This window comes from Stenella coeruleoalba, assembly GCF_951394435.1.
Source record: "Stenella coeruleoalba genome assembly, chromosome: 5".
NCBI lineage: Eukaryota > Metazoa > Chordata > Mammalia > Artiodactyla > Delphinidae > Stenella > Stenella coeruleoalba.
In genome coordinates, this window is record NC_137150.1 from 63706385 (window position 1) to 63731059 (window position 24675).

Consider the following 24675-nt stretch of genomic DNA (forward strand, 5'->3'; position numbering starts at 1 on the left):
TGTAATTATTAAAGTGAAGAGAGACAATGAAAAATTTAACATTTTTACTATTCTTTCAACAATGTCTCCCATGTGCTTTCAGCCTTGGTGAACATAACTTTAGGTTTGGGATCCAAGTTATGAATGTTTACATTACATATCTTCTCTTTCAAAGAATGATTTTTGCCATTTGCATTCAGTTGCATAACCATATTTAACAGTTTTTTTTTTTTTACTTTATTCTAATTTAACTGATTTTAATTTTTACCAAAAGTTCTTTTGTTGCTGTGCTGTCCCATCATTAAGCCTTCAATTCAGAATCACTTCATAGTATGTGCCTTCAGGAAAATGATTCAAAAAGGGTGCTTTTGTTTTAACTCTTTCAAGTTTAAGAATGATTTTCTGTTACCTTCTGCTGCAGACCAAATTGTGTTCCCACCTCCACACCCCAAAATTCATAGGTTGAAGTCCTAACCTCCAATGTGAGGGCATTTGGAAATATGGCCTTTAAGGAGGTAATTAAGGTTAAATGGAGTCATAAGGGTGGGGGCCTGAATCCAATAGGACCAGTGTCCATATAATAGGAAGAGACATCAGGAGTGAATGCACACAGTGAAAAGGCCATGTGAAGACAAGGTGAGAAGGCCATTGTCTGCAAGTCAGGAAGAAAGGCCTCACCAGAAAGCAACCCTGCCGACACCTTCATCTTGGACTTCCAGCCTCCAGAACTATGAAAGACTATGTTGTTTAAGCCACTCAGTCTGTGGTATTTTGTTAGGGCAGCCTGAGCTGACTAACATACCTTCCACAGACTGAACACCATAAAAATCATTGGGTCACAGTTTTTTTTTTCATCGTGAGTTGTAATCTCTAAAAGGTGGCATGGAGAGAGAGTGGGGATAGGAGGAGTATCTGGCTATTTTAAAATCAGTGCTTGGATCTGGAGGAAAGCAGTCCAGTTTCCAGATACTACTGAGCTAGGTGGCCGAGGTTTGCTTTCTTCCAGCTTTTTGTTTCTTTCTTTTAGGAGACAGGAGGAGCTTGGATAGATGTTTCTTTTTTTTTGCGGTACGCGGGCCTCTCACTGTTGTGGCCTCTCCCATTGCGGAGCACAGGCTCCGGACGCGCAGGCTCAGCGGCCATGGCTCACGGGCCCAGCCGCTCCATGGCATGTGGGATCTTCCCGGACCGGGGCACGAACCCGTGTCCCCTGCATTGGCAGGCGGACTCTCAACCACTGCGCCACCAGGGAAGCCCATTGGATAGATGTTTCTTAATTCAGCTCCATCAAAATTATAAGTAGTACAAATTCCCTCCATCCTTCCCAACTCTAACAAGGTGGTAAGATATTAGGTTTTGCTGTAGTATGTTCTCATCCTTTTCTTAGACTTCATAGAAACCAAAAGATTGAGGTAAGATTTTGCAGAAAAACTCCTACTTTTTATAACCTTTATAAAAGATGACATTTCTAAAGTCTCTGTCTCTAGGGACTAGTTTTACAATTTGTAGAAGTTATATGGAACAAAGAATTATAGAAATAAACCTACAATTCAGACCTAGTAACTGTCTTATGAAAACCTTTTTTCTAGAAGACAACTTGATGTTCTGAAGGGCTCCAAATAGCAGGTTATCGAGGTATCTGAATACTCCACTGGAGTGAGGAAGCTCAGAAACACAACTTCTGTCTTGAGATTTGCACCCTCACGATAGCATTGAGGATGTTACTAATGTAGTATCCCAGTGAACACCCTGGGCCCTGAACACCAGGACAGTGGTTTCTCTTTGCCATGGAGTTTCTAGCTGGGTTTCTGAGAACAAACTGCTAACAAAGGTATGGTAAATCAGGGACTGGGGTTGTTCCCTTGATTTTTGTTTGTTCAATCCTTTATCCATTGCTAAACAAATATTAATATTATTGTGCAACTATTACAAACAAACCAGGCACAGTGCTAGGTGCTGGGAAATATGGGTCACAGAAATGCCATAAACAAAATAGATAACCCGTGTGGTTACCCTTTCAGGGGAGTTTTCAGGTGGGTCCTCGGGGCTGCGGGTGCACCTGGGGTGCAGCGTGTCTATGCACTGTGGGAATTCTCCCCCAGGAGCCCCGGTGGTCACAGCAACTAGCTGGAAGTTTGGCGTAAGTGTGCACATTTGGCTGCCATATAAAGAAGCACCTTCTAGTGATTAGGCTTGTTCATCAGTGGAACAGTCTTCCTTTTGGGGTGGTAAGTTCCTTGCCACTGAGTGATTCAAGCTGAGGCTCTCAAGGACACTGTAGATGAAGCCTCAGAATTCACCATCTGGAACCATAAGCTCTTTGAAGACAGGTCTATGTCTCCTTTGGTTTTGGAACTGGTGTCTCCCAGTGTCTGACACATAGCACATATTCAATAAAAGCTTGGCAGGTAAATGAATGGATGGATGAATAAAGTGGAAGAGAAGCTGCACTAGATGATCTCCCAAAGCTCCTGTAACTCAGAGATTCAGAGTTTCATATTAAGTCAGTGCCCCAAAGGGGCCCAAAATAAAGCTTCTCACCCTCATCTCAAAGATTGGCAAAACTTACCGTGCAAGGTGGCTGCATCCAGGGCTCTCCGTCCACTTGCATTGGCAGCAGCTTGTTCGTCCTGGAGCCCCGAGAACAGAGAGCACAGTGAGCTTCTTGGAGTCTGAGGATGAGGGTTGCCCCCACCAGGGAAATAGAAGTGGGAAGACCTGCCCTGCCCACCTAGGAGTGGTTCTGAAGACTCTCCTGGGGGGGTGGGGCTTGCTGAAAACAGATTTCTGAGCCCACGTCAGGGGTCCCGACTTGACAGGTGTGGGCCAGGCCCAGAGGTCTGTGTTTTAATAAGCACTATGGATGATTCTGTTGCTTTGACCCCCAGACTCTACTTTGAGAAACATGGCCCTGGGTGAGCAGTGAAGTCCAGAGGAGTCTGGGAAACAGCAGCCAACAAGTATGGCAGCACCACAGCTGAGTGGACCCTTAGTCAAACGATCAGCCAGAGGGCCTGTCCATGGTGCCAAAACGCCACTATGAAATGGGAAAGGTTATGAAATGGGGAAAGGCCTGGTTTCAGTGTTGAGTGAGCAGTTGCATCGTGTCAGTGAGGTAACGCCTCCCACTTAAACGAGGTACAGCTCAGGTCTGAGTGTGTCTTGCCTTGCCCCCAGTCCTAAAGCATCCCCTCTTTTATCTCCTGAACAACAACAGACGCTGCGGTTGCATGGACCGTGGACCTGGCTTAGCTGGGAAAGGGGGTCATTGGGAATGTGATCCCCATGGGTAGGCGGAGGAGAGAGGAGAAAGTGTTGCTTTCTTGCTTGGGTCAAGGCTTCTTTGGCATATGGATTATTAAAGGAGAGAGATGAAGGAGAAAAGGCAGGTCCTTTCGGAGGCCTCTGGTCTGGGCGAGCAGGGAACAGTTGCCACCCACTGGCCAGAAAGCCCTCACCTGGGTTTGGCATCTGCCCTGCTTCTGAAATTATAAAATGAGGGAGGCAGGCTGCGTTTCTTTTTTTTTTTTTTTCAGGCTGTGTTTTGATGTAGATGATTCTCCGACTGACTCTGAGGATATTTAATAATAAGACCAATAAACCTAATAATAAAACAAATAAGAGGAGAGAGAGAGTGGCATTTTGGTTTTGGGGAGTGAGGAGAGTATCTGGGGAATGCCCAGGAGGCTAGGGCTTCTGACTCACCCCCTCTATTTCTATCTGGAAACAGAAATATCCTATCTCTTATACATGTTTTTTAAAAATTCTTCAGAGACCAAATTCTCTGGTCTACATATGTTATGGCTTAGATGTGCTAATGGACTGGACCTACTCAGTGTTAGAGTCATGGGGGAAGGACAGAGAAGGAACTACAGAGGTTAACCTGGAAAACAGGGGCCCCAGCACAACAGCCCAACGAAGAAGAGAAGCAAAGATTTGGGGAATAATTGAAAAGACAGAGGAGACACAGAGAGGGAATGAAGAAAGGGGGTTAGTGGGCTAGATCAGGGAACCAGCTCTGAGGACCTTTCTGAAGGATGCAGGGGGGCACCAAGAACAGCGTTTCTCTGAATGTGCTCTGAGGACCTTCACCCAAGAGGTTAAGGGATAAAAGGGTTCTGTGTTTAAATAACTTTGGGAAACCTGCATGTGGTGGTCCCCTCCAGGAGATCCCCAAGACACACGAATAGATTTGATCTATAGAAATTAAATGGGAAATGGAAGGGAATGAGGACTCCTGACATAATCAGGTGGACGAAAATCTGTGACGAGTTGCATTTATTAAACAGAAGCAGCCCAAATCAGAAGATACCCTCCATCAGACCCCATCTATTCAGGAACCTGCAGTGGCTGACCTGTGTGATCCACACTCTAGAGAACTGTCATCCTCTTAGTCAGTTATGACGGGTTTGCTGAGGTTGATGGTTTAACTCTACAAAGGTATATGGGATTGCTAACTCTAATAAAAGTATTTCTAAGACCATTATCCAAGAAAGAGCAGAGTGGAGCACAGAGCCTGGTTTTTGTCAAAGTGTGCCCTCTGGCATGCATTGAACAGTTCAATTTGTAAAGATAAAGAAGGCAAGGAGTTGGATCTCTGGTTCTCTGGACCTCATAGTATGACAATCCTATTTAAAGAATCTCACCAATTCATTCTAAGAGAACAGCAAACTGGTTGTGGTGGGACCCTTTAGTTGATGTCCTGGATGTTTGCGTTATACCTGGTTGGGGAAGTGGTCTCCAAAGACATTCTTCATAAATGTTATCAAGCTTCTGCCCCACCCCACTCTCTCTGCACTGAAATCTAAAGATGGCTTCCTAGTTGTTATCTGTAAGAATATTCAGGGAGGTGGGGAGACTGGGGGGCTGCTGGGTGATGAGGAGCATACCTGATGGAGACAGAGGAGCACTGGGCCAGCCTCCTGCCTGCACTCTTCAGGCCAGTGTAGATCTGCCCCATTTCCATGGCTCCCTCTAGCCCCACCACTTCAAGAAGCTGGTCACTGAGGTCTGTAGAGTGAGACAAGCAAAAGCAGTGCACACACATCTCTCTGTTTCCCAGTCTGGTTTGGGCCAGAAGGTCTGGTCCCTAGATGGCCAATCCAGAACTCTCAATATCCCTTCATCTCCTACCAAACAGCATTTTCATCCTCATTCTAAATAGGGAATTTCCCCAGAAGTCAACAAATGTACTTTTCATAAACAGAAACCCAGTTCTAGTAAAAAAAAAAGGTTTTGATTCAGAAGGTTAACGTGCATCCAATGAATAGGCTGACATATCCAGAAGCCTCTTCAAATGGAGCGTAACATAAAGGATGAACCAGCTATTTCTGAAATACAATCCCCCAGTGCAGCTAAAGACACATTGGCTTGGGATTAGGATAGGAAGGAATGCTGATGAAGGTCATTATCCAGAGCTGGATCAGGTTTCTCTTCCCTGAATGTCTGAATAACATTTTGGCCCTACTGACGATGACTGATGCTTAATTAACTTCAAATTTGGCCTGCGGTAAGCCAGTGGTGAGCCAACCTCCTTGGACATCCTTGGGGAAGTCAGTGACCTCTTTCAGGACACCAGGTGCCTCATCTGAGCCAAGGAAAAGAATATTTCACCTACACCAGATTATACTGGGTCCACAGTACAAAAAGAGGGATAGAAAATACGAGTCTCAGGCTCAGAGTCGCACAGGATCGATGGCTCCCCACAGTGGCAGTCGCTTCTGATTCAGCACCTAGAAGAGGTCCTTTTTTTCAAAGTTCCTGGGGCTTGGATTGTGCCTGTCCAATTTCTGGGGAAAGCAACGGCAGCGTTAAGGTTTGATGGTGGGCCCAAAGACTCATTTTGACAACACAGAAGCAAATTTATTTAAAACAGAAGCAAATAAAAAGGCAGCTTCTTTAAAAGCTTCCATTCCTTCTTTGCCTACTAAGGCAGGGGAAATTCTCTCACAGGTTGTGGCTAATCACTAACATCCTATTAATATTCATGAACTAGAAAATTGTTCTAGAAAATTGTTAATGTCTCTGCTTATTTGACAGATGGCTTCGGTCTTCTAAGGTGCCTCCTGATAAAGTACGATGGTGTTTATTAAGATTGGCAAGGAGATATTTGGGTTTGTCTTTACTTTTTTTCCACATACACACACTGTATTTTATTTTTACAAGAGATAAATAAACTGACACCAAGCATTGTGTCTTTACTTTTTTGTTAGACTGTTGTTTAAAAAACAGTCTCTTGACAGATATACTTCTTTTTTTTTTAACACCTTTATTGGAGTAGAATTGCTTTACAATGGTGTGTTAGTTTCTGCTGTATAACAAAGTGAATCAGCTGTACATAAACATAGATTCCCACATCTCCTCCCTCTTGACGGATATACTTCTAATGAAGACAGTTAAACTACTGGGCTGACCACAAATGTGTAAACGTCGCCGAAGTCTAACCTAACGATCACTAATGGACATCAGCTGCCAGCAGATACAAACACTGCATTAGTCTCTCTACACCCATGGTTTTCCCCTCCACACCCATCGACACTCCCATTCTCCTATCTCTGGTACTCCTGTTTTCATAACTGTGAAAAGATACTGTCTCCTTAAACCCTCCATCTCATTTGGATTTGGAACAAGAAGCCATGAATAGGCAAAGTTTGTTTAGGAGAACGCTCCAGGCTCTCTTAAGGAGCTTAGATCCAGTAAACAACAAATGTCTAAACCTCTAGTCACTTAATTAGTTCCCTTCTTACTAAAGTGTGTTGAATAACCATTGGATAGTTTTAGCTTAATGTGTCATTTTACAGTGTCTGTGAAATCAGTATGGGTTGTGAATGAGAGAGAGAAGAAGAAGGAGGAGGAGAAGGAGGAGAAAAATGAGGAGGAGGGAGGAGGGAGGAGGGAGGGGAGGGAAAGGGAGGGAGGAGGGAGGGGAGGGAAAGGGAGGGAGGAGGGAGGGGAGGAGGGAGGGAGCAAAAGGGAGGGAGGAAAGACGTGTAGGGTGTGTTTAGGGGTGAGGAGAGTGGGGGAGTCATACTGGGGTAGGAGAAAGTAGGAGAAAAGAGAGGTCGAACTTTTTAGAAGTTTCTCCGTTGGCAGAGAGACAGATGTCTTGTAAAATGTTGCTCTCTGTACCAGTCTTTGGTATCTGACAGTGCTGTGATAGTTCAGTGTTTTCCCTCCTTGAAACATTCCCTGGTAACAAAATGTTCTAAGAAGCAGGGGCCTTAATAGACTCAAGTGTTTCAGCTTTTACAATGTCTTGGTCTTTTAACAAATTTTCCTGTTGAATGGCTTTAACAGCGAAAAGTTGTTATCACTTCCCACACATTACCTTGCAGCTATTACTTCCCACACATTACCTTGCTTCCTGGCTCTAGAAGAGACATAATGCAGGCTGATCTCATCAGTATGGGGGGTGGGTAGAGGCAGGGGTTTACACAAATGTGGGACTTGGGCGATAAGTGCAGAAGTGCAAGGGGAGGGGCCAGGATCTTCTATGTCTCACCGTTCGGCCTTTGAATTTGTACTCTGAATCTTCCCCGGTGTGAAGAGGCTAGGATGGCTCCTGCTTACCACTGAAGGAAGACTTGCTGGCTGTTCTGTTTCTCTACCATTGCCTAACTGATCTTTCAACTTCCTAAAATGCCTACCAGGAAGTTCTGCAGTAAAGAAATATATTCAACTTTGTTTCCCAAACTTATTGGACCATGAGACTCTTCTTTTGTGTGCTACCTAGAAAACAGTTTTATAGGTAACCCTGGCAGTTTTCTTTGGAACACATTTTGGGAAATTCTGGCATCACTCAATTCCCTGTACTTCCTCTAGCACACAGATCCTTATGCAGAAACTGCATCTGGAGTTAAAATGAAACAGAACAGAGCACGGGTTGATGCGCAGGCACACAGAACATTTAACGTTCAGAACTTAGAATCCAGCATCAGGACACCTGATATACCACGTGTCTGCTTTACCTTAGGTACCAATGACTCAGAGTGTGGTTTGGCAATTCATATCATCTCCATATTGTCTCTACATTCTTCAATTTGTTTCTGTTTAAGATGGAATGTCCATGTATCTTAGCAAAACAGGAACTCATTAATCCACTCACTCAATCATTCAACAGTTACTGATGGCAACCAAGTGCCAGGCAGTGTGTTAAGAAGTGGGAATGCAAAATATTCAACTCTTGAAGGACTCTTGGCCAAGAGGGAGGAAAAGCGTTAGGTGTAGAAGATGTTGTCAGTGAACTATAGGAACAAGGAGGCCTGAGTAACTGATTATGACTGGGCAAGGTATGGAAGGAAGTGTCACAGACATTTAAGGAAGGTCTTGAAGGATGAATGCCAAGGTAATTTGCTGGGTTAAGAAGGAGAAAGAGGAAGGACATTCCAGGGACAGGGGTGATTGTGTGTAGGACTGGATAGTCATTGGATACACAAGGAAATTAATTTATCAATAAACTCACTTGGCAATGTCATTGGAAAATATAAAAAGTATCTCTCCCTAATGAGAATTACTATCTAGAGATTTTTTTTTTCATAGAACTGTAAAAAGAGGGTCTCTGGGCTGGGCACCAACTTGTTGCAACCAGAGAGCTAGGTCTTTCAGCACTGCTCCTGGCAACAAAGTCTTGGGCAGTGCTCTGTGTGCAGCAAACACTTCCTCCAAGAAAGAAAAAAGAGGAAGAATGGGAACATGGGAACAGGAGAATGTGGAAGCAGAGGCGGAACAGCAAGGACAGCGATAGCAGTTCCAATCTGGTACACTTGATTCAGCCTCCAGTATGGGATTTTATAAATGCACATCTGCTCATGTCACCTCCACAGCAAAAACCCTTCAGTGGCACCAAGCATGACACCAGGCACTGGGAAGGGAAGATGAAATGTGCACGCTTTCATACCTATGATCAGACTGTAAACTGGCAGAAAAGTTTTTAGAAGTTTGGTAATAAATGTCTAAAACTTTCACACGGTTGATTCATTTATTTCTTGATATTGATCACAAGAAACCACTGAAAAAATCTAAGTTCATACAAATATGAATATTGTGGCGTCATTTATTACAGTGAAACTTCCCCCTCCCCCATTTCTACCTATATGAGAATAGTTAAATTATATGGTATCAAACTATAGAATTTTACACTGTTATTAAAATGTTTACAGATTTCAAAAACATTAAATATGTATATGTTATAACTTCAAGTGCGAAGGCAGGATACAAACTTACTTGCATAGCATGTTCTCAACTATATAAGAACATGCATGGAAGAAAAGAACAAATTCCCCTAAAATCTTAAAGAGTTGTGAGTTCTGGGTAATTAGATTAAAAGTGATTATTATTTTCTACTTTATGTTTTTCTAAGTGTTTTGCATGTTCTATAAGTGTATATCACTGTTATAATTTAAAAGTCATTTTAAAAACCTATCAACTGCTGTTCATACTTGGAAAGATGTAAGTTCCCTGGCTTGATGATGCCCAAGACCCGCCCCCATCTGACAAGAGGCTGCCTCTGTACCGTTATCTCCTGACATCGTAGGGCTAAGTTCCTGCTCCAGACATATACAACAACTTAGCTCCCCAATAAACCCTACTGTTTCTCTCTTTCATGCCTCTACCCATGCCGTACCCCTGCTTGAAATGCTCTCTTCCACTTTTACTTGCTCATCAAAACCCAGCTCAAGCACTGTCAACTTCAAGAAGCCTCCCTGGACTTCCATGCCTGCAGTTTGATTTAGATATTCCTCCTCAAACTTTCCCAGGTAGACATATATGGTCAAAGAAAGAACAGGCTGGTTGATGTGTTGCTGTGGGCAAGAGATGGTTACAGTAATTACTGTACCACAGGATCTAGGTTGAACAGGGAAGGAGTTGACGGACTAGGTGAAAAGGGAGAAGCCAAGTGAGAGACTTGATGAGTTCCAGGAGCAGGTGTTCTGAGACGGTGGGAGAAAGGTTTGGGAGGATGTGCTGTGAGTGGCGCTAGGATGACAAGTTCTACCTGCGGCCCCAGTGGTGGGCAGCTGAAGGAGAGGGTGGTGATAGGGATCAGAGTCAAGGAGAAGTGCGGCTAGGTCAGCGGTTCCTCAACTTTGCTGCATGTTAGAATTACCTGGGGTTGGGGGGGGGGTAAAAATAATAATACCCAGGTTGCCCCCATACCACTTAAATCAGAATGTGTGGGCCTCCTACGGTATAGCACAGGGAACTGTATTCAATATCTTGTAATAATCTATAATGGAAAAGAATCTGATAAAGAATATATATATGTATATATTATGTATAACAGAATCATTTTGCTGTACACTTGAAACACTGTAAACCAACAACACTTCAATTAAAGAAAAAAGAAAAAAGAATGCATAGGCCTGGGAGCTAGGCATCAATCAGTATTCGCCTAGCTGATTTAAAGATTCCCCAGGTGATTCCAAAATGCAGACAGTTTGGGAACCGCTGGGCTAGGTTATTGGGCAGATCATCCCCATAGGCCAGTGGTTCTCAGAGCGTGGTATCAGCATCACCTGGAAACTTGTTAGAAACGGAAATCCTCAGGCCTCACCCAGATCGACTGAATCAGAAACACAGGTGGTTGGGCCTGGCAGTCTGTGTTCTAACAAGCCCTCTGGAAGATTCTGAGGCACACTCAGAATCAAGTTGGAGAACTTGAGCCTTAGGCAATAAAACTGCCCAAAACATATGCAGGAGTTGGAGTGAAGAAGAATATAAACAAGTTACTTCCTGACTGCTTTGATCCAGAGCTTCTTCACTTGAAAAGGAGACGTTAGGAATAATAATACTGACCTCAAAGTGTGGTTATGCGATTAAATGGCAGAGGTGTATGTGAAAGTGTCTGGCACAGAGTGGGCTCCAAAAACATATTAGGTTTGCTTTCCTTTTCTGCCACATTCACCCTGGCAACTCCCAACAGTCTGTCTGTCTGTCTACCTTCTTAGAGCTGTGTACAAGAGTCCAGCCCATAATATTCAGGTTAAAACATCTTTAACAATCTTCAGTGTTCCTCGTGGTTTCACACAAAGGCCGTAAATCCAGGTGAGCTTTAGATGAAGTGGGCATCCTGCCCCAGCTGTTTTTCTTCCTTTAAACTCTTCCCTGACTCTGTTCCTTTTCCCACTTCTTTGATCTCAGCCCCATTTTGCTTTTATTTCTTTAGACCTTCCCACAGTCTGGAGGAGGGGGTGGAGCTCAGTGCCAATAGGTAAAGGCTGGCAGGGCGCTCCTATTTAAGGGGCACATCTTCCCTGCTTAAACCCTCTGGAAGCCCAAGGACAACATCTCAGTTCTTAGTGAGGCATCCAAGGTCATTCGCTATCTGGCCCTGTTCCCAGCACAGGTATCCCTCTGCCTGGAGAACTCCTGTTTACCCTCCCGGGACACTCCAGGCAGTGTGCTTTTTCCTTCTCCTCTGCTCAGTGGATCTCACCCAATGACAACTGTTTCTGGACGCATCACTCTCCCAACCCCACTGAGAGTTGAAGGCAGGGATGTGTTCTTGTTTTGTTTATCTTTGAATCCTTAGCAACTAGCCCAGCCCTTGGCATATAGAAGGCTCCTAATAAATGTTTGTTGAGTAAATTGAATAAGATACATGCTTTAGTGTCAAAGACCTTGACAGGTTTAGCCTGAAAGAGGAAAAATATAATGATTAATAATAATGATAACAACTTGCCTAGATTAAACTGGGTAACAGGTTTTCCATGAATTAACTCATTTAATCTGCATATAACAGATAATGATGACCCAGTCTGGTTTTCACCTCTCTTCTTTAATGCATAATTTTTATGTTCATACTCATCTTGGCTGCTGGTTCACATTAATGAACATTCAGTCCTTTAAGATATAAGGGATATGATGTGGGTGTCATGATTTGGGCTCCTCACTTGCGGTGCCCTGGAGAAGCGTGGGAGATCCTTGGCCTAGCTGCGTGCTTTGCTACCCTCAATCTCACTCCCACCCTGCTTCCCCTTCTATCTGCACTCCAGGGTTCAGGTATGAGGGCTGCAATGGGCTACCCCCGGAATCAAGCAACCCTCAGCGGAGGTGCTGAAACCCTATGTGACGGCACCAGAAGGCTTCTGAGCCATCCCATCCCAGCGGAGAGGAAGGCCGCCGCATACCCTAGAGCAGCTGTGTGACGTAATAAACCCTGTGGGCTCTGCCCCTTTACCTGGGTTACAGCAGCACAGGTGGACTGAGGTGTTAGGTGTCTGTGCTTACTTTGGGCTAGAATCCTATCAGTTCAGCAGGTAACACCAGTCAGCTAATGCTGCTCTGAAGCTTTGACTGACAGGGGTATGTGTCTGATTAATTCGAAATGCAAAAATTTGTCACTACTTCATACGTGGCCTCTGACAGACAAATACGGCATCACAGGGATAAAGGAAAAAGCTCAGAAACTCTGCGCAAGTTCTTGAGTTTGGGGCTAACAGCTCAATGGCTGTGTCCATACAGGGCAGGGCATTTGTTTTCTCTGAGTCTGTTAGTTCGCTAGGGCTGCCATAACAAAGCCCACAGGCTGGGTGGCTTAACCAACACCAATCTATTCCTTCACAGTTCTGGAGGCTGGAAGGCCAAGGTCAAGGTACATCTTGCACCTTTCAGGGTTGGCTTCTTCTGAAGCCCTTCTCCTGGGTTTGCAGGTGGCCACCCCTGGCTGCCCCTTCACACAGCCCTTCCTCTGTGCACGCGCATCTCCGGTGCCTCTCTCTGTGCCCAAATGTCCTCTTCCTGTAAGGACACCAATCAGATGGGAGTAGGGCCCACCCTAACTGCCTCATTTAAACTTAATCACCTCTTTACAGTCTGTCTCCAATTACAACCACATTCTGGGGTACTGGGGATGAGGGCTTCAAAATATGAACAAAATTCCCCCCCCCCCCCCCCACCAAACATCCCTGCCCATAAGAGGGACAATATGAAAACCTACATCATGGGTTATTTTGAGGACAAAAGAAACAAAGAATGTGAAGGTGCTCAGTAAGCAGCAGGTAGGAACGTCCCTTATCACTGGGCTACTGAGAAGCCGGCATGCACGGGGAGGGGCTGTGGGACCTTCTTACTCGCCTCAGAAAGCAAGGATGCAACCCGCTCTGCCCTGCTGCGGGCCAGGTTCGGCCCCCATGTTCTGGACGGGTGAGTGGTAGCTGGCAGACTCGGCCTGCCAAGCCAGTGGTAGGCGTCACCTTGGGCTACTCTCCTGCCTCCAGATTTCCATGGAGATAGCCCACGTGCCCTTGGCGGCTCAGGAACCCAGAGCCCAACAAAGCCGGGCACTGATCAGCCCACCTGAGCTTCCCACTGGGTCTGGTCTGGGCAGATGAAAGGCTGCTCCCAGCTAGAGAGCTTCAAAGCCAGCTTAGAAGCATGGCGGCCTGAAAACAGGCTGGGGGGTGGGGAGATGGAGATGGAGGGGGCTTTGGGGCTTCCTTGGGCACAAAAAGGTGAATAAGGAAGGAAGGCTGTAACTTACCTGCCATGTTCCCACCTGGCCTTTCAAAGCACCAGGCCCTCAGGTATCCCAATCACAGCTTATTGGAAGGGTAATTTATGACCAGTGCTTTCCCTAGACATCCTAACTCAGACACAGCACAAAGTCAGAGAGCTCCTTGCCGGTAAACGGAGCAGGCAGGGGGCTCACTTCCTGGCGTTCTGTAAACCCAGCGTAAAGAGCGTGCTACTGCGAGCCAAGCTGTGAAGCACAGAGCACGGGCTTTGGACAGACTTAGGTCGGAGTGCCTACTGTTTGGCGCTCACTACTTCTATTACTGTGGGAGAAGTCGCTTAGCCTCTCCGAGTCTTTTATCAGGAAAATGTAGGTCTAGTAACCTCACTGGCAGGGTTGCTGATGAGGTTTAGAAGTGATGCCATCCAGAGCCTGCACAGAGAGCACACAGAAGGCCCTCAAGAAACAGTGGCTGTCATTGTGATTTTAGGTTTCTTTAGAAAGGGTGGTCCTCAGGAAATTGTCTTTGCTACATAGTAAGTGCGTGGCCTTCTGCAGATGGTAATCCGTGTAATCCAGAGAAGGTAGTCCAGGAGGAAGGAGAGGAGGGAGAGGAGAAGATGGGGGGGGGGAGGGTAGGAAAAGAAAGAGGAGAAGGACACTGAGGAAAAGAGGAGCAGAGATTCCACGACCTTGAGATTTTAGGGTGACGGTCCCTCCTGGCAAGAGAAGAATCCCTATTTCAACTTTTTTCCTTTAAAACAGGGAGCTTTTACTTGGAAATGAGTTGTTTAGTTCCTTTCCTTTCCCTGCCTTTGTGTTCCTGTGTGTGTGTGTGTGTGTGTGTGTGTGTGTGTGTGTGAGAGAGAGAGAGAGAGAGAGAGAGAGAGAGAGGGAAAGAGAGAGAGAGAGAGAGAGAGAGAGATACAATCCCACAACGGGCCTGGTGGCTTTCCCTTGTTCCTGGGCTGAGCAATGAGGATGCAGAGAAGGATCTGGAGACAGGCATGGCTTTGACACCCCTGGTCCGGCTGGGCACCCCTTCTGACGGGCGTTTCCTTTGTGTCCTCGTCACACTGGTTTGCAGGTATCTTCCACTCCCAGGGGTCTGTAAAGCCCCATCAGGGCATAAAAGTGGTCAGAGGGTACTGAGTGGTCTTGGACTCTGGGTGATCCAGATGGAAACGGAAAGGAAAAGCAGCCCAGAGCCACTGCTTTCTGAGGAGAGGGGCTGCAGGGTGGAAGGGAGAGGAAATGTGTTGGCCCAGCGGGCAGGGTCCGGGGTTTCTGCCTCTGCTCTAGCTGTCTAGTTGTATGACCTTGGGCCAGTCACTTTCCTCCGCTGGGCCTATGTTTCCTTGATCGGGGGTGAGGGCATTCTATCCTTGAGTTTGGTTTGAGCTCTTCCAACAAAGGTGGAGGCTGGGTTTCCTGGCCGGCTGGGTCAAGAGTAGGTTGGCAGCAGGCCTTGCCGCTTCTCACACTGTGCAGAAGACAGAACGTTCTGTGCAGCCCTACACTGAGGCAAGAGGAAGGGTGAGTTTGTGCTCACAATGGCCATTGTGGCTGGTTCCTGAAAGCCTGCTTGTGTGGTGGGGCCTCTATTCTGTGTGGCTTTCTCTTCCCGGGTTTGGCAGGGCTCTGATGAAGGCTCGGTACATGCCTAAGGGCCAGGGGCTTCAGAAGGGGAGGGCCAGCGTGCTGGTGGAGGTGTGTGGTGGGGAATTTCCCCGGAAGAAATGGTCTCCTGAAATGGCTCTGAAGGGAGGATCTGACATCATCATCTTGCCTCTAAGAAAGATCAAGAGTGAGAATATCGCATAAGGCTTGGGAGGCAGCGGAGCTACAGGAATCTTGACCTGGTGGTCCCAATGAGGACATGAAGAGCATGACTATTACTGGACACAGACTCCAGGCCAGGCCTAGAGCTCTGTCAGCTTTATTGTTTTTAATCTTTGTGGCAACTCTGTTGGATAGACACTATTATCCCAACATAAAAAAAAAAAATCTTGAGGCTCAGAGAGGTTGAGGAACTTGCCTAATGTCACAAAGCTGGCATATGGTAAAGCTGGAATTCAAACCAAGGCCGGTCTGACCCCCCAAATAAGCTCTGAATAAAGGACTCAAAGCAGAGACCAAACATCTTGGCATGGTGGGACCTCTCAGTGCAGGGAAGGGGGCGTGGAGTGGGGTGAGCCTATCCTCAGCTCCTCGCAGGGGAGACTTCTTGTTAAATGGAATGCTGACTCTCTTGGCCTAAAGGTGAAATACTAGTTGGTTTATTATCTGGCATTACTTTGCCCACTGAGCTCAAGAAGCTTCAATTCCACATGCAGTGTATATAATAGAATCAATCAATTAGTGGTGAGATCTTCCAGTTCAACTCAAGCCTGAGTCTCAGGCATGACACACATAAGGTACATTACAGAGAGCTACGCCCACCAAATGAATCACAGCTAGAGGGATGCACATATCCAGAAAGGCAAAGCGAAAGGATAGCTGTGACTTTCTGGTTGTTGAGTCAAGATCAACCAGAAATGGGGAGGTGGGGGAGGGTATTGTGTGAATGGAAAGAATGCCAGGTTTGGTATACTTGGACTTGGCTCTAGTCCCAGATCCACCAATTAGTGTGGCCTTGGACAGGTCAATTAACCTCCCTGGGCTTATTTTTCTAATTATAAAGTGTCTCTCAGGGGTGCTGTAGGGGACTGAAACGAGATGATGAATGCAAAATATTTCTAGCATATGGTGCTAAATTCAAGTAGGTGCTTAACAAGTGTTGGATGAATTGTCCGGAAAATGGGAAGAGATGGGTGCTGGCTGCAGGCTGGAGGTGGAAAAGACACAGGGCCCTGCTTCAGGCATCCATTCTGCCAACAGCAGCCACTGGTAATGGGGAGGGCTTTGGGGTGGAGGTAGACAGGACACGGCTGAGCTTGTGGGCAGAAGAAGTCGGGACACTGTTGGGTGGTTTGCGGGAAAGGAGGCATCATCCACATGGCAGTGTCCCCTTTGTCTGTCCCCCACTTCCTGTTGGCTTTTGTCCATTTTTCCTCTTGTGCCACTGACTGCTATTCAAGGCCTCAGAGTTGTAAGCCTGTGTTCTGCACCAGCCTCCTAACTGGCCTCCTTGCTGCCAGTTCCTTTCCTTTTCCTTGAATCCAAACTGCGTGCTGCTCTCTCATCCTATTGCTCTTGGCTTAAAACCCTTCATTATTAACCTTCCCATTATTCAAAGGATCATATACAAACTCCATGGCACATTACTCAAGGGTCTCTACGTTTCCAGTCTTCCCCTTTGCTATTTCTGTGTGCTGATGCTCTAGTCCATGTGCCTCTTCTCTCATTCTGTCCTTTCCAATCCTTTCCGGCTTCAAGTACTGGCACACACACATTCTATCTTGTTCGTTCGTTCATTCATTCATTCATTCAGTCATACATCAAATATTTATTGATCACCTCCTAGGTGCCTGGCACAGTACTGGGCAGCAGGGGATTGAGTCCCTAAGGAAAGCCCCTCCTTTTCTTACTCTAACCGTACTCTGTTTCTGCCACTCCGTGGTGCTTGCCTATCATGCCAGTGGTAACATGATCGTTCTACATGTATTTCTTACATTCGACTGAGATCTGCTGGAGGTTGGAACCATGTCACACTGGTGCTTGCACCCTCTATAGCACCTGGAGCACTCGGTACTTGAAGGCAGGTTTGAATCAGCTCTACTGGGTATCATCTGTATTCTTCGGCCAGTCACTTAACCCCATTAGCGTCAGCCATAAAATAGATTAAATAATTAAATAGGCAACAGCTTGGCCCATAAATAAGGGCTCAGTAAACAACAGCCCAATACATATTTATGGATTAATTAAGAAGATGAAGCACTTCTTGCACGACTTAAAAACAGATCAAGAAGCACAGGCTGTGCAGAGCGTGTGGCCAGGATGGAGTTTTGCTGTGGGCTGGGTCTTAGGAGGTACCAGATATTAAAGTTGCTACAGGGGAACAGGAGCTGGTGGTGGGTCAAGATGGGGCAAGCAGAAGAGGGAAAAATCTAAGATGTCTAGGCCTGCCAGACAGCCAGTCTAGAAGTTTCTTCTGCATGTGAAAAACGAAAGTTTCCTTGGTTCTTTGGTTCTATTTTGAGCAACAAACCTCCTAAGGCAGGAATTCAGTTGGAGTTTAACTCCAGCTTGAACCTGTGTGAGCAAGTTTCCCTCTGCGGACGTGGAACAGCCTCCGGAGGCCCTATTCTGCCTCGCCCACCCCTCCCAATCTTGGCGGGGTGTGGGGGGGGGCACTCAGCTGGAGGCAGAGTCCTCCTGATTCACAAGTCAGCTGGGGAAGAATGAAGGATCGCTTCACTTGAACTTCTAGTAAATGCGGGTTGGGTCAGGGACAGGCAGAAATGGGGAGGCTGGGGTGGGTGGTCTGGTGTGTGTAGAAAGAATTCCATGTGTGAAATACTAGGACTTGGGCTCTAGTCCCAGGTCCTCCAGTTTGTGTGACCTTGGACGGGTCAATTAATCTCCCTAGGCCTCATTTTTCTAATCTATAAAGTATCTTCTTGGCATCCTCGGGGGAGCAGCCAGGCCCACCAGTGCAGTGCTTCTCAAACTTGAGTAAGCATTCATCACCAGGGGATCTTGCTGACAGGCAGATTGGGCTTCAGGAGGTTTGGCCTACATTCTGACACTCTCAGGTGATGCCCTTGCTGCTGGCTGTGGACCACGTGAGGTTCTAGTGCAGGGATGGGCAAACCACGGCTCGAGGGCCAAACCCAGCCTGCTGCTTGTTTGTGTAAATAAAGGGGGACTAGGACGCAGCCATACCATTCGTTGCGTGTGGTCTATGGCCGCTTTCACGCTGAGGGGTTGGAGGTAAGCAGTTGTAGCTGAGACTGCATAGCCCACAAAGCCTAACTATTTTAAGAGTTACTATTATGTGGTCCTTTACAGGAAAAGCTTGCCAACCTCTGCTCTAGTGGACAGAGGGCTGGCCTGTGTGAACTAAAAGACCTGCATTTCAGTCGGGGTTTGGCCAAGGGCCAGCCACTTCACCTTGCTGGTTCCCCCTCTCCTTATCTTGAGGACGAAAGGATCTCTAAATTTCTAAGAGACCAGTGAGTCTGGGATTTCAATACTACATAGACCTGAGAATCAGGTTGTGTGGCCTTGATCTGGAAGCTGCAAAAACACACCTAGCCTAACCCGCAGAGTCCAGCAGGCAACCCTGACAGGTACGGAGAGACTGCGTGATGTAGAGGCAGCTGGGAACACATAGGGGCTCGGAGAAGGGACCAGTGAGGATGGAAGGCAGACCTCCTGGCCTCCTGTACAGCCCGATGCTGGCACAGCAGCTCTGCAACATTGCTCACGAGCATCACACACACAAATTTCATCCCATCAAACACGGTTCCCTATCTTACTGCTCCAGGTGCCCCTGACGCTGGGTGCTTTTGGTCAACCAATATTAATAAGCTCCTTCAAGGTCTCAGAGGCCGTGCCAGGCACAGGGATGTAGAAGGAACTATGATATCTGGAGCCGAGGAGCTCACATTGGGTGGGAGAGACACCATGTGAGCAAATAATTACAGGAGAGTTCCATGAGCCGCTGTGACGGGAAATGCATCACTCTGGGTCTCTAGCTTGGGCAACAGGTGATGCTATCAACAAGGCAGGGAATGTGGGGATGGGCAATGGGCTTCAGGAGAAGGGGGAGGGTGTGTAAAGAGGGAGAAGAGAATGCCTCATCTGGGTTTGGGGCATGTTGATTCCAACGTGGGTGCTTGAGGGACTGAGTGACAAAGCTGTGATTTCCTGTGAAAAGCAGAGCAGAGTCTCTCTGTAGGCCTGCCACTGATGCAGAGGAATGACTGGTGTGTTGCCATGGTTACTTCCCAGCGCTGAGGGGCGTCCCAGCGCACACCCCCCCCAAGTGCCCGCCAGGCTCTTTAGGGGTTGCTAGCCTTGCTCCATCTCAGCCCCTAGGTGAGACCTTGGCCAGAGAGGCCTCTGTGAAATGCACACTTTTTAGGAACATTTCTATTTTTCAACCCGAATGAGCCGTGAGTGGCTGGCAATTGCTCACTACGACTGTCTTTCTGGTCAGATCTCCACCAAATGGGAAAATTGGGAACATACAACCCTGGACAGCTCCTGAACCCAACCGGCCACTTTCTGTTATGGTTTCCTACAAGTGAGGAGAGAGCCCTGAGAAGCAATGAACTCATGTACCCATGATTATCCTATTGTCTCATCTGAGCTCTGGCTCACCACCCGGGAGGGTGGATCTCTGACAGCTGGATGGCATCCCTTTATCTGGCTTTGGGATTCAGGGTAAGACCCATGCCATTAGTGAAGATCCACATGGGCACAGTGCACAGGCAGGTTGAACCACCTGTGCCCACAAAGGAGTGGTGTCAACTGACTCTGAAGTGGGAGGGTTTTCCTCTTCCCAGGTAAGACCCTGGCATCTGGGTGGCAGATTTGATGACCGTATGCTTTTGCCAGGAGGGTGCCTGTGTGAGTGCCTGCTAGTTGGTTTGAGTTCCAGGCTAGCGAGCCTATCTGTGAGCCACGCAGTGGCTGGCTGGCCTTGCTGGGGTGCTGAGTAGCCATGCGACTCTCCCTCTTAGCACTTATCACAGATCCTAACTACATGCCTCTCTGTGGGATTGTTTTACTGAGGCCTGGTTCCCGCACTCCCTAATGGCTGCAGGCACTAGATCTGGTTTTGCTCATCAATGTGCCCTGGTGCCTGGCATTTGGTCTGTGTTTCGAAGGTGTGTGTTGAATAAATGACAGAAAGCCTGTCACTGCTGCTGGGAAACTGACTCAAAATGTATATCCTACCAAAGGTCTCCCTGTTTTTGTTTACCAGGAATTGCAAAAATTATTCCCTAGTGAAAGTCTGGGGAGATCTTGCCCTCTCTGTTTAGAATCTTGTCTAGGACACCCTGGATGCAGTTCACACGGGGTTGACTAAGAAACCTCACTGAGGGTAAGGTAGCCAGCTCTGGGTGACACAGCCTCAAGGCTGCTGCTGGCTCAAGGCTGAAGGCTGGATGGGGGCATACACGAGTCTCAGAGAAGAGTCTGGGAACATGTGTAGGAAGTCTCCTGCATTCACATCCAGGGTGGGGCCGGAGAGAAACAACGGCAGAGCTTCCAGGGCTTCGCTCCCTAGCCTCGGGGGGGACTGATCTAGCTTGTGCCATGCATGCCCTTGGTGATTCAAGGCTTGGCACCCTTACCCTCGCCTGGCTTCGCCGGATAGCCACTTAGGTGGAACCTCCACATAGGCAGCAACAGCCAAACACACTTAAGCACAGTGCCAACAAGTAACCCTAGAGTTGTGGGCTGTTAGAACCATAGGTAATTTAAAGATAATCCAGACCAAATTACTGAAGCAGAAGTAAAGAGAGTGAAATTCTAAATTTGGCCCTTTTCTCACGTACTAAATACTCATCACCTTCCATTGATCACTTAACAATTTTTCTGATTACTATTGATCAAGGGCTCACCACGTTCCAGGCATTCTGCTAAGTGTTCTACATGGATGATCTCATTTAACTCTCAAAACAAGGGGACTATGCTGATGGAGAGAGATTATAATTGTTTCCATGTTGCAAGGGTTGAAATGGAGGCTTGGAAAAATTCAATGATTCAACTAACATCACATGGCTGGTAGTGGGGAGGTCTGCGTCTTCTAGCTTCTAGTTCAATGGTCAGTCCCTTACTCTACAGCGACTCTCAGCTATAAGTCCTCCAGGCTATATTTGAATTACTTATTTGAAGACAGCCAGCACATCTTACTTATCAAATGAGTTTCTAATGGTTCCATGAAACTAAATTCTCAGTCTCACAAATATTTGCATCGAACTCTTTGTAAGACTATTTTTTTTTTTTAAGATTTTTCCCTGAGGGTCTGCTTCTGTCCAGCTCCAGAATCTACTGCCCACTGTGCTCACAGGCCAAAGGCAAGATTCCTTCCCCGCCCCCCCACCGCCCTCCGACAAACATTTCTGTAGAACAACCTGAGCCAGGTAGGATGTTAGGCTTTGAAGGGGACACAGAGATGAAGAACACATGCTCCCCATTTTCCAGGTACTGGCAGGAGAAAAATATGATGAGGATACATGTGCCTACGAGACAATGCAACCCATAATCAGTGTACTGTCAAGACAGAAGCCCAAATTAAATGCTCTAGGAATTCGGAGGCCAGACTCACTTCCAGAGGTGCCACCATAGGCTCTAGGAAGGAGATGGCCCTTGAGGTAGGTCTTGTAGGAGGAGCAGAATTTCAACCAAGTGTATATGGAGCCTTTCCTTGGACTGGAACATAAATGCTTCCTGTTTTCTGAGTGTCTGGCTTGTGCAGAACACATAGTAGGACCTCAAATAAATTTTCTAGTTGGACACTAGCCACTTGGGGCTAGGCTAGGAATCAGGGACTTGGTTCTGATGCGACCACTGGACATAAATTGTATAAGTCCTATTGCTTCTCTGGGCCTCTGTTTTTCCCAACTATGAAATAGGGACATGGAGGGGAGTGGGTATAACCTTGCTCATGGGTTTCTGGTTAGGGTTAGGTTAAGTTAATATATGTAAAACTATCTGCAAGCCAAAATGAAATATAAATACCTGTCACTATTCTTACTGGTATTATAAAAACTAAAAAGAACCATTGCCCAGGTACCTCTCATTTATCCAATAACCTTTTTTGGACTAACTACACGGGGTCAGGCACTGGGGAAAAGATGAATACTATCCAGCCTCCATCCTTGGAATTTGAAAGGTCTAGGAAAGGAGGCAGAAGGTACAATTGATGGTATAGGTTTAATGTGCTGGGGCAAAGGCTGGGCTGGAGTTTGGCAGGATCTCTGCTCTTTCTTAGTGATAGTACAGATAGGTAGCAATGCTAAACCTGAGAACTTCAAAATCAGTCATTCAGCTGGTATGCCCCAACATAACATAGCCTTAAAGGTGAGGAGAAAATTTAAGCTTATACTATGTTCCAGGCACTCTGACATCCATCATCATGACAAGCTAGGTATTATGATGCCAATTTTACAGGTGAGGAAGCTGAGACTCAGGAGGTTGGGTAACTTTCCAAGGTTTATAAGACTAGAAAGTGTAAAGCCTAAATTTAAACCCAGGTCATTCAACTGCAAGCTTGGTACTTTCCCCAAGACCACTTCTTGCTTTCTAATCAGCCAATGGTTTTATGGAACTCATTCCATGCTAATCTTGATTGACCTTCTTTCTTGGCTTGCTTTTCCAAGGAGAAAGACTGACCTGTGATGAGATTTGACAGTAACATTTTCTGTTGTCATTTCCTTTAACACTTCCTATGATAAACCCCCTCCCTCCCACTATTCTCCTCTGACCTCTCCCTCACCTCCAACCCTAGTGAATCTGCCAAGGAATAACAAATCCCAACAAATAAAGAGCCTGCAGAGGAAGATCCCTACCTTCTCAGCCACTGACCTATAAACCGAGACAAAACACACCGAAAGAAGGAAGAAACCTGCCATATAATTCTGTTCAAGGAGTCCACTAGACCAAAACCTGTCCGTGCCTTAATTCTGTGGAGCTGTAAGCAACCTACGCTCTACAGGAACCTGTAGGATTGTCAGATTTGCCTATTTTACAGATAATGAAAACTGAAACCCAAGAAGTTGAAAGGACTTGCCCAACATCATACACTAGTGAGAGGCAAAGTCTGGACTGGAACCCAGGACTCTTGACTCCCAGGCCAATGCTTTGCCACTTTTTAAAATGGGTTGCCTCTTTAGCGTTTCCTCATTAACATCTCATCTTAAAGGAGATCATGGCCCTTTTAGAAAAAGCTTTCACTGTAGGTTCGTTCTCTGCAAAGCCCAGAAGCCAAGACTCCCTCCTCAGTCTCTGCTCTGATCAGCTCCTGTCCTCATCTAAAGAACAGGAAGTAGCTGCATTTTTAGCTCTGAAAGCATATTCTTGGGGTGGGAAAGGGGGATTTTGGGAAGAGAGTTCCTGTACATGAAGGTCATGAGCGATCAGCAGACACATTACTCTTGCTTGAAGAAGGGGAAGATATACGGTAAGACATACAAGGGAAGATGACGATTGTCCTTGAGCCCCAACCAGAAAACATCCTCAGCAAGAGCGGCCCCTGCCCCTGCCTGAGGGGAGGGGGATTCTGCCCTGATTCTGCTCTGCCTGGATGCCAGAGTGGTGGCTGGGGTGGGAACACTGGGGTGGGAAAGTTTGCAGAAACTTTCTACAACTTCCAATGCTTCCCCCACCCTCTGCTAGCACCCACAACTTCCCCTGCCAAGGGAGGAAGGAGGAACACATTATTGAGTTTAATAATTTATACAAATTGAGAAGTTTACTCTGAAATAAAGGGGACTTAAGAGGGAAGCAGAGAAAAAAAAAATTCCCAAGTCTTCTCTTAAAGGACACAGGTGTGAAGATGACCCCTCTTGATGACCTTGCTTCAGAATATGACAATCTGATTGTTTAATAGGTAGGTCTGAAATAAGGCAGTAACCATTCCCTCAATGGTTGGCCAAGTTTTGTCTCCTTCTACTGGTGGGATCACATCCAGCCTTAGGACTAACCACCTGGGACATCAAAGAACCCAGACCCAGATTCCTGGACACTTGTCTATGTTGGTGGTTCTCAAACCCGGCAGCCCATCCGATCGTCTGGGGAGCTCATTACAAATTTAGGTTCCCAGGAACCAACCCAGAGATTGATTCTGGAGATCTGGGCTGGGGCCCAGGACTTCATTTTCGATAGGCAGGTCTAGTTTAAAAATCAATGGTCTGGTCAATCCCATCCATTCAGTCATTAAAACTTTTATACCAGATGCTGGTTTTATGGCAAAGAAAACCAACGTCCCAAAAAGTAGGTTAGTGCCAGCACTTGGATTTGAATCCATTCTCCTGCCTCCTCAGGTGGGGTCTTTGCCAAAGCCCTCACATACGGCTTCTCCCCACACCCCTACTCTGGCTCACCAGGCCACTGAGAATCCCTGCGGATCAGCGGGGCCGGCTCATCTGATCCACAGAAGAGGCAGAGCTGCCAGGAACTTTGATTGAGGCCCGTCTGGTTTGCTGGTGGCAGTGGCTGGTAAGGGGTAGGGCTGAAGGTAGTTTTAAGGGCACTCTCAGAAAGCTGTGTCCTGTATCCTGGCAGGTAGTTGATGGCCTCTAAGGCACACTATCCAGTTGTTCCAGGCAGGAAGAAGAGTCGGC

At 46.7% G+C, this 24675-nt stretch overlaps 1 protein-coding gene across 9 annotated transcripts in view; it reads right to left on the bottom strand.

The window, feature by feature from the left end:
- Window positions 1-24675, bottom strand: part of DGKG (diacylglycerol kinase gamma) — a 210109-nt gene that overhangs the window by 20967 nt on the left and 164467 nt on the right. For all 9 annotated transcript variants that reach the window (XR_013828564.1, XR_013828565.1, XM_079923090.1 and 6 more), the window contains 2 exons: window positions 4869-4989; window positions 2549-2609 (listed from right to left, as the gene is read on the bottom strand). Coding sequence is in view for 7 of the 9 variants with exons in the window: in XM_079923090.1 (XP_079779216.1) it covers window positions 2549-2609; window positions 4869-4989 (182 nt within the window). In the remaining 2 variants the exon portion in view is untranslated. The remainder of the gene's footprint in view (window positions 1-2548; window positions 2610-4868; window positions 4990-24675) is intronic.